General features: G+C 47.3%; 1 protein-coding gene across 2 annotated transcripts in view; it reads right to left on the reverse strand.

Annotated features, from left to right (window-relative positions):
* LOC143171941 (uncharacterized protein KIAA1958-like) overlaps positions 1 to 2538 on the reverse strand; it is a 45169-nt gene extending 42631 nt beyond the window's left edge. For both annotated transcript variants that reach the window (XM_076361126.1, XM_076361128.1), the window contains exon 1: positions 1368 to 2538. In XM_076361126.1, the coding sequence (XP_076217241.1) occupies positions 1368 to 2538 (1171 nt within the window). The remainder of the gene's footprint in view (positions 1 to 1367) is intronic.
* Positions 2539 to 10664: the final 8126 nt, after the last annotated feature.

Below are 10664 nucleotides of genomic sequence, written 5' to 3' on the forward strand. Positions count from 1 at the left end.
GCTATACATGAGTAATCAACCTACCCTAGTCTTTAATTGGACGTTATGTTTTAGCTGTAAGAATTTGCTGTGCAGAACTATATATTTGTAATACAGTCACTTACTAACATGAACTTGTTTGTGGCTCAAAGATTTTTTTTAATGCAAACATTTATTTCCCACAGCAGTATTCTTTGTTTAATTAAAAGATTTTACTGACATGAGTTTCAAGTTTTAGGTATATGTCAATCATTTTATCCTTGCTGAAATGCAGCTACCTCTCAAGATAGTACATAACAGCTTATTACAATACCATATCAGAGTTAGAACAGGAAATGCACAGCACTTATGTCGAACAACACAGGAAATTTAAGTATTCAAAACATAATCAACCAGATTGGAATTTAGGTAACACACTGAGATAACACCACTATCTTTGTGAGAAGCACTGGGAGATTTTTAGGATTGGTTTACACAATGGCTTTCAGCCAGAAACAAACTCACTTTGTCCTCACACTGAACTACTGGACAAGGGCTAGTTCTGGAAACAGTATAAATGTGTAAGTGTGACACTGTGTCCATCCTCATAAGACATTCAGCAGAAATAACTGCTGACCTTGTTTGGTTCCTCATTGCTGAGGAGAGCACTCTTCAAGGTAAGATGGCTATAGGTCTTTCCCCGCTGTTAAATGCTGGCAACAATAAACTGGAGATTTTTTTTTTTTTAAACTAATATCTGTTGAAAACAAAGGTAACACACATACACACAGCCAAATTCTGCCTTTTATCACAGTCACACATCCCCACTTGCAAATTTGAGATTCAGCACAGAGAATGTCATAATCTACCACTGGTATATACAACAGTAATATCCGTGTAAAAAAATTAAAGAAGCACAGAGTAAATATATTTACCAGGCAATTCAGACTGATATCTGGTATCCTGTATCTTTCAGAATTAGCCTAGAAGAATTGTGTCTAAATTATTTGGAGTTTTGTAAGGACATTTCCATGGGAGGGATGTTACACAAAAGGACTACTGTGAGGTAATGTCATGGACATAGACATGCAGAACTGAGGGTCCAAATGAGCATTTCGCTTCGCTGCTGCTAAGACGAAGTCGGCATTTTGTGTTTTATAATCCCAGTACTGACACCTAACACTTTGCAAGCCCCTTGAACCATCCTGTGACCCCCACCCAGAGCATCATAACAAGCAGTTTGAGAAACACTAAGGTGACTAGGATGGTGTTGCACTTTCTCAGCTCCAATTCGGTGTTTGGAGGGTGCTGGCTTAGAAATATGTCCCATTAGGGTGGCAGTGAAGTCCCTGGGTGTCTGTGTGTGTGTATGGGGGGGCTGGGCAGGGGCAGGTTCCAAGGAATCATACCTGGTATTGATTGTGCTGTTGCCTCAGTGGTATTTACAGGAGCAGTGTTTGGTTGCTGCTGGCTAGAGCTGACTTCTGGTTCTGCACTCACAGAAGGGGAGGATGTCACTTCACAGGCTGGGACCTGGTTTGGTACAGGTTGGAGGATTTCTTCTAAGGCAGCTTGCTCTTCTTGCCCAGGGAGCTGCAGGGCTGACAAAAGAATGCTAATCTGTTTGCTGGTATTGGAACTGCTGACCGGCATCTGAAGGGCTACCTGCTGGCTGGTTGCATTACTAGCTGACCCTCTGGCTGCGGGAGTCATAGTTACCCTGATGGGCTTCTGAAAAGCAGGCCATGACAGGACTGGTGAAGAAGCAGACATGTTCTGTAAGTCTAGATCAGCACTCGGAGGAGGTATTACAAGGGGAGTAGGCTTCAATGAGCCAATGTAGGTAGGGGCAGAATGAGCCTGAGGCTTGGGCTTTGACATCTGTGTCAAGGAGAGCACAGGCTCATCAACACTGCCAGTCAGTTCCACATTAGCAACAATATAATAATCTTCTGAGATCTCCTGTTTAATTTTCTTGGCTATCACATCATTGCTGCTTTCATTGATGACCTGGGCCTGGGAGCCTGACAGAGATGTTGAAGAGAGACCTCCTGCAGCTCTTTTCCAGGAGGTGTTTTGGGCTCTTTGGGGAGGAGGCTCAAAGTCATTGTCCTCATCAGTCACAGAAGATTCACAGACCATGTCGAAATGAGTAGTTTCATCTTCATATTCTTCCACAGCTTCACCTAGCTCTGAAGGCTCACTGCAGTAAGAGAAGTCACAGGAATCTCTGGTCCTGTTACAATCCATATTTGTTTTTTCTGGCCTTCCAGAGTACCGCTCCACCGGGCTGGTCTGCATTTCCAATGGCACACCTACCATGCTGGGACTGCCTGAATTGAAGCTTCTGTTGTCCTGGAAACACACTCTTTCCTGAGACCCAGCCCTACAAGTAGCAGTCAGTGGCCAGTGATATGCATGGCCTGCGCTACAGCCCCACATTGCTGTCAGGTTGCCATGAGAACTTTCGGAGAGCAAGTGTTTCAGGTTTGGAATAAGACTGCATATAGTCCCATGGCTGTGAGCCCAACTGACCAATTTGGAAAGGTTTTCAGAAGAGGTATGAAGGCAATCCTCCATGGTACAGGATCATCAGCTTCTTTCCTACTAAGGAAGAAATTTAAGATATGTATTAAATTACAGAATTCCAAAATTTGCAATCATATAGTACTAAGTTAATGTCTATTACCTGTCTACAAATAGAAGACAAAAAACAATTTTACATATTCCTTCAAAAAAATTACAAAGACAAATAAAACATACAAGTTTAGATAAACCATTTTACTATCATATCATGCACTCTAAAGGAGGAGCAGCAGCAGTGGCGGCAGCAAGCAGCAGTGAGGGACACACAAGGGATACACAAGGGATACACAAGGACAGGGAGAGACTGCGGCTGAATAGGGGGTGTTCCCTTTTCAGGATATCCAAGTGGGCAGGCGCATGGCAGCGGGCAGGCGTGCGACAGCATGGTGACCACCCAGCAAAAACCATGTCCACTGCTTCTCCTGAGCTTCTAGCACCCGGTAGAACCAATGCAGCCACACAGACAGAGCTCCTGTCAGAGCATGCAACCACACAGGTTTCAGGCTGCAGGGTGTTCCTGGGGCTACTCTCAGAGATGGAGGGCAGTAGCAAGCACACCTATGGGAGGTATGCCCAGGTAGATGAACTGCTCTGCCTGGTTGCCGAGCTTCAGGACGAGGTGGACAGACTGAGGAGCATCCGAGAGCCTGAGAAGGACATAGACCAATGGAGCTGGCCTCTGCCATCTCTTGTACACACAAGCCAACTCAGCATGGCCACTACGGAGGCAGGTCCAGGATCTGTTTTGTGCCTGGATGAAGGCAGTGATACGAGGGATAGAAAGGAATAGAAGTTATTGCATGGAGCTGTAAGAGGAACCCCTCCTTGCCCTCTCAGCTACCTTACAGAATAGGTATGAGAATCTGGGTATGATAGACAAAGGACATGATGAGATAGAAGAGGAGGAATCTGTGCAATTCCTTTCACCAATGTCAGGTCAACCAACCCCTCGCATCAAGAGCAGCATTAAGACCAGCTCCGAGAAGAAACAATCGTGAGTTATGGTCATAGGTGACTCCCTCCTGAGCGGAATGGAGGCACCCATCTGCAGACCAGACCCTCTTTTCAGGGAAGTTTGCTGCCTCCCTGGGGCCCAAATTAGGTATGTCACCAGAAAACTGATGAACTTAGTACAGCCTTCGGACTATTACCCACTCCTGTTCTTTCATGTGGGTACTAATGACGTTGCAACAAGAAGTCCAAGGTCAATCAAAAGAGATTTCAGGGCCCTGGGAAGAAATCTAAAGGATTCAGGAGCACAGGTAGTGTTTTCCTCAGTCCTCCCAGTAATGGGGAGAGACACTGGAAGAAACGGGTGTGCCCAAGACATCAACACCTGGCTCCAAGACTGGTGCCTCTGCCAGAACTTTGTTTTTTATAACCATGGAAGAGTCTTCAAGGCACAAGGTATGCTGGGGCCTGAAGGGATCCACCTGTCCTGATGGGGGAAAAGCTTCTTTGCTTGTAAGCTGGCAGGACTGATTGAGAGGGCTTTAAACTAGAGTTGATGGGGGAAGGGGATACCATCAGGAGAGCTGAAGGTAAGCCAAGGTAAGCCAACTTCCCAGACATCAACTGGGAATACCATACTGCTGTGACGAGCAGGTCTTGGAAATTCCTGAAGTATGTTGAAGATCATGTCTTGTCACAAGTACTCAGTGAGCCAACTAGGAAAGATGCCCTCCTAGACTTGCTATTTGTGAATAGAGAAGGACTCGTGGGGGATGTGATGGTAGGTGGCTGTCTTGGCCACAGTGATCATGAAATGGCTGAGTTTAAAATTTTTTGATGTAATGAGAAAAAAGGTCAGCAGACTTGCTACCCTGGACTTCAAGAGAGCAAACTTTAAGCTATTCAGGGAGCTACTTCGCAGTGTCCCCTGGGAATCTGCCTTTGAGGGCTTAGGAGTCCACAAGTGCTGGTCAGTCTTTAAGAACCACGTTTTAGAAGCACAGGAGCAGGCAACCCCATTGTGTCAAAAGTCAAGCAAGCGGGGCAGAAGACCAGCTTGGCTGAACAGGAAACTCCTCGTGGAGCTCAAGAGGAAAAAGAAATGGTATGATCTCTGGAAGCCAGGTCAGGCTTCGCAGGAAGATTACAGAGCTGTGGTTCGTATATGCAGGGAGAAGACACGAAAGGCCAAAGCTCAGAGTTGAAACCGGCCAGTGTTGTGTCAGACAACAAGAAAGGCTTTTTAAAATATGCTGATAGCAAGAGGAGGTCTAAGGAAAACATTGGACTGATACTTGTTGACGATGGTCACCTGACTAATAGGGATGAAGAAAAAGCAGAGGCATTCAATGCTTTTTTTGCCTCAGTCTTTAATAATACTGATAGACCTTGGGCTGCCCGGTCCCCTGAGTCGGAGGACCACGAGTGCGGGAGCAGTGACTTTCCATTTGTGGACACTGAAATTGTAAGGGACCAGCTGTATCAGCTGAATGTTCACAAGTCCATGGGGCCGGGTGGGATTCATGCCAGAGTACTGAAGGAGCTAGAGGATGTTACGGCAGGACCCCTCTCGATCATCTACCAAAGGTCTTGGGAGTCTGGGGAGGTCCCTGCTGACTGGAAGCTAGCCAATGTTATTCCACTTTACAAGAAGGGTGTGAGGGAAGACCCAGGAAACTACAGACGTGTTAGTCTAACCTCAGTACCTGGAAAAATTATGGAGAAGGTCATACTGGGTGCTATTGAAAGGCTTTTAAAGACACAGTCAACATGGGTTCACAAAGGGAAAGTCCTGTCTAACTAATTTGATATCCGTCTATGATAAGGTCACCCGCCTAGTGGATGAAGGGAAAGCGGTGGATGTAGTTTTTCAGGATCTTGATGTGGGGATGGGAATCTCACTAACGGACATTCCTGAGTTTGATTTTAATGAGCAAACACTGTACCACCTGGCATGACAATGCACTTAAGCAGAAAACAACGGAGAAAGGAATGTGCAGCTGGAAGGAGAAAAACAAGATAAAGACCATGAAGGCATTTCGCATGATCAGGAAGAACGGGCCAATCTGCTAGAGCATAGATGCACGTGAACACAAGGCTATAACCTATCTGCAAGCTGCAGGTAGCGCGTGTACACTTCTGCTTGCTGTAAAAGATGCTAACAAAAAGCAATAAAGGTCTTTGGTTGCCGTGCCTGCCGGAGTCCGTGCCGCTTTTCACCCCCACAAATGGCGCCCAACGTGGGGCGAAAATGCTGGAACAGAGCACCGGTGGGGAGCCAGCTGAACGAGTCACAGCCAGCGGGAGACAGAGCAGTCTCAGGAAAGAGCTGGAGCCGGAACTTTGAATCATCGCCTCGTTGGAGCAGAGGTGAGCAGCTGGGAAACTTAAAATGGGATCACAACTAACTAAGGAGGAGGAATCTATACTATGTATTATTAAGAAACTGTTAGAAAAGCGTGGAGTTAAGTATGATGACCATACCCTCCGCCTATTGCTTTCATGGCTAAAACGAAAGGGAATTCCCCTTGATTCGGCTACTGCTTTTAACGGCGAGCGGGAGACCCGCTACGGGGCGCGGGACTTGCTCAGTTAATGGGGGAGGACCCTGTCAATACGCCGCAACTGCAGGCACAGCTGGCGCCTGAAATTTTAAGACAATCAGCAGACCTTGCGTTTCAAGCAATGGTAAGGGTCCCTGATACAGGACGACCGGTAAAATCTTTTACTAGCATTAAGCAAGGGACCAACGAACCTTATATGGATTTTATCGACAAGCTCCAAGAAGCTATTCAAAAACAAATACAAAATCCTGAAGCCAAAGAGGCATTGCTTATGAAATTGGCTATAGAGAATGCCAATGAGGACTGTAAAAGAGTCTTACAGACATTGCGAAATCCGACCATAATAGACATGCTTGATGCGTGCAATCGCGTGGGTTCAATTACACATAAGAATGAGGTTTTTGCAGCCTGTTTAGCCGCTGCCTTGCGTCCCGGTAACAAAGCGTGTTTCCGCTGTGGAAACTCGGGGCATTTTAAACGGCAATGTCCTGAGAATCCTGTACAGAAGGGAGGATCGGAAGGAATTCAGCAGCCCCCTGGTATTTGCCCACGCTGCCGCAAGGGGAGGCACTATGTTAATCAATGCCGGTCAAAGTACGATCTCCGCGGTCGACCCTTGTCGGGAAACGGGAAGTCGAGCACGAGGTGGGGGCGCGCACCGACACAAATGCCACCCCAAAATCCCCAACCCCAAAACCCCATGAGACCACTGTCTCAGCAGGCCTGGATCACCTCAAGGCCAGAACCATCAGCAGTGCCGGAGTGGATGTCTCCACAGCCACCAATCTCTCTATAAACGATCAGACTGTGCACAGGGTGCCCCTCAATGTGAGAGGCCCCCTTGGCCAGGGGCTGAGTGCCCTATTGGTGGGGAGGTCCAGTGCTACTATGCAGGGTTTGTTTGTGTTACCTGGGGTTATCGACTCTGATTATACGGGACAGCTGCAAGCGTTGCTATGGACCCCCTCTCCTCCAGTATTTATTCCAGCTGGAAGCAGGATTGCACAGCTAGTTCCTTTTAAGAGTATGGTTCGTAATCGGGATCCTATTTCCCGGGGAGCTGGTGGATTTGGATCCACAGGTGAACCAAATATTTTTTGGACTCAGCTTGTCCAAAGAACTCAGCCCACTTTGACCTGCACTCTAAAGAATAAAGGCAGCAAACCGGAACAACTGGTAGTGAAGGGAATGATAGATACAGGGGCAGACGTTACTATCATCAGTACTGCAAAGTGGCCTGGATCATGGGAAACCATCCCGGTCAACACAGGGCTAGTGGGAATCGGAGGCCTGTCGACGTCCAGGCAGAGTGCCAACTTAATACAGATTGTAAGCCCGGAAGGACAGGTTGCAACTATTCGACCTTTTGTGGTTCCTGCGCCGTTAAACCTGTGGGGACGAGATGTCTTGAGCACTTGGGGAATAGTGATTGGCACTGCTGATCCGCATCAACATTTTTAGCGGGGGTCACTGGCGCTCGGCCCACCGTTCGACTCACATGGCTCACCGATCAGCCAGTGTGGGTGGATCAGTGGCCCCTATCACAGGAAAAGGCCGACGCGTTGCGAACGTTGGTGGACGAGCAAGTGAGTCAAGGACATCTGGTTCCCACCACCAGCGCCTGGAACACCCCAGTGTTTGTTATAAAAAAGAAAAGTGGAAAATGGAGACTTCTACATGATTTACGGCAAGTAAATGCCATGATTCAAGATATGGGGACGTTGCAACCAGGTATGCCTTCACCGACATTGATACCTCGTCAATGGGACATTGTGATTATCGATTTGAAAGACTGCTTTTTCATGATTCCCTTAGCGCCGGAAGATGCTCCCAGATTTGCCTTCTCTCTCCCAGTTGTAAACCATCAAGGGCCTAGGTTGCGATATCATTGGACGGTGTTGCCCCAGGGCATGAAAAACAGTCCCACAATATGTCAAATGTATGTTGCGCGTGCGTTGTCGCCCATAAGAAACAAATATCCTGACTTAATTTGTTATCACTACATGGACGATATTTTAATCACCGGACGAGACCCAAAGGAACTCGTCACAGTTATGAAAGATATGTTGCAGGGATTAAAGACATACGGCTTGCAAATAGCTCCTGAAAAGGTGCAAGTGCAAGCCCCGTGGAAGTACTTGGGGTGGAAGATTTTAGAACATACAATACAGCCCCAACCCATAACCTTGCAAGCTAACATTAAAACACTGAATGACTTGCAAAAACTAGTAGGGACTATCAATTGGGTACGCCCATTGCTGGGAATAGATAATGACATGTTAAACCCACTGTTCAAGTTGTTAAAGGGTAATCCTGAGTTGACATCTCCACGAGAATTAACGACAGAGGCCAAACAAGCGCTACAAAAAATATCACAGGTGCTTACCGAAAGGCAAGCACAACGCGTAATTGAAGGATTGGGAGTTAACTTGTATGTCCTGAATCAGTCCCGACAAGCAGTGGGCCTCTTAGGCCAATGGGACACCAAGGGTACCCAGGATCCCTTAGCCATCATTGAGTGGGTATTCCTGCCGCATCAAGCACCAAAAATGATAGTGACAAGGGTGGAAATGTTTTCGATGCTTGTGCGAAAGGGACGCGCGCGATGTTTGGAATTAACGGGCACAGATCTTAAAACAATTTATCTCCCACTGACTAAAGACCACCTTAATTGGTGTGAGGCTAATAGCCTAGAACTACAGATAGCGCTGGAAAACTTTAAGGGACAAATTCTAATTCACTATCCATCTCACAAATTATTCTCCCTTAATGAGGAAATTAGTATAATTCCCGAATCGTTGAGTAAGGAGGTACCTGTCGAAGGACCCACCTTATTCACCGATGGATCAGGACGAACAGGTAAGGCAGTTATAGTGTGGTGTGAAAAAGGGGAATGGAAACATCAAGTTCACCATGTTGTAGGAAGTCCTCAGCTGGTGGAAATATACGCAGTAATTCAGGTCTTTCGCCAATGGGAGATGCCATTAAATTTGGTTACTGATTCTCAGTACGTCGCCAATGTTGTCAGGCGCTTGGAAAAGGCTTGGCTCAAAGAAGTTGATAACGAACCAGTGTTTTTAATGTTCAAACAGGTATGGGACTTGTTGAATCGCCGCGTAAACCCGTATTACGTGCTCCACGTGAGGAGTCATGCCTCTCTCCCAGGGTTTATATCAGAAGGGAATGCGCGAGCTGATCGTCTCGCTGCCCCCGTATGGACAATCCCTGTACCAGACGTTTCTACACAAGCCCGATTGTCGCACGAGTTTTTCCATCAATCTGCCCGAATGCTGCGTCGACAATTTGGGTTGACTTGGGATACGGCACAAAGTATCGTACAAATGTGTCCTGACTGTCAGCAATTAGTTCCCATACCCCAAACGGGTAAATCCCTGAGGAGAAAAGGCCCTACAGATTTGGCAATCCGATGTTACTCATATCGGAGAATTTGGCAAACAAAAATATGTGCATGTTTCCATCGATACGTTCTCCGGAGCTCTATGGGCGACCGCAGAGACCGGAGAAAAAAGCAAAGATATTTTACGGCACTGGAAAGGGGCCTTTGCTGCTCTAGGGGTTCCACACCAGATCAAAACGGACAATGGGCCCGGGTACATAAGCGCAAAAACGCAGGCCTTTTTGGCACAATGGGGCATTCGACATATCACTGGTATCCCTTATTCCCCTCAGAGCCAGGGTATCGTTGAGCGGGCTCATCTCACTCTCAAGCAGCTACTACAAAAACAAAAAGGGGGAATGCTAGGGGAATCACCGCAAGCCCGCCTCCATAAAGCAATATATGTGTTAAATCATCTTACAATAAGGGAAGACAGGACATCAGTTGGCAGCCCTAACACGGTAATAGCGAGACACTTTACATCTTGTAACTCAGCTTCTCCAGCAGGAGAAAGGGCTCGGGTGTGGGTCAAGTCATTGGAAAATAGCCAATGGGAAGGCCCTTATGATCTTATAACATGGGGGAGAGGATATGCTTGTGTTTCCACAGATCGTGGACCCCGGTGGATACCTGCCTGCTGCGTTCGACCGTATCTGGACAAGGAGCCCAAGGAGCCCACGGATGCATCAATGGTTTGAAGTAGATTACTGGGACTTACACAAAGTATCTCATTCGATATTTGGGGAACTACCTAGTGGGCCAGGCCGTGCCGGGGTATATAGGGGACCAAGTGGGTTGCCATTAGCCGTGGACTGGGAACACCAGGCGGCAGAGAACAGTCAACTGGATAATCGAGAGGTGACAGGAATTCCCTGCCTCCAGTGTCCCGGATCAACACATCACGCATGGACTTTGTGCAAATGCGACAATTGCAAAAGAAACTGGTATTGTCACTCTCAGTTCCGGGCGGGAAGGTGCACAAGGTGTAAAGGGAATACCACCGGGAACGCCGAACCACAGAATCTACAGCTAGTGTGTGGGAGATCACATTGTGTCCCCCAGCTGTGGACTGTGTGGGAAACGGACTGGGAAAGTACCAAACGACAGTGTGACAAACGACTTGGGTGGAAACGGAACAAAAAGAGAACGTAAACCATGACGCCAGTATGGGGGGGTGTCTTGTGGCTAGTATCACTGTGTGCGGTTGC

This window comes from Aptenodytes patagonicus, chromosome W, assembly GCF_965638725.1.
Source record: "Aptenodytes patagonicus chromosome W, bAptPat1.pri.cur, whole genome shotgun sequence".
In the NCBI taxonomy this organism is placed as follows: Eukaryota; Metazoa; Chordata; class Aves; order Sphenisciformes; family Spheniscidae; genus Aptenodytes; species Aptenodytes patagonicus.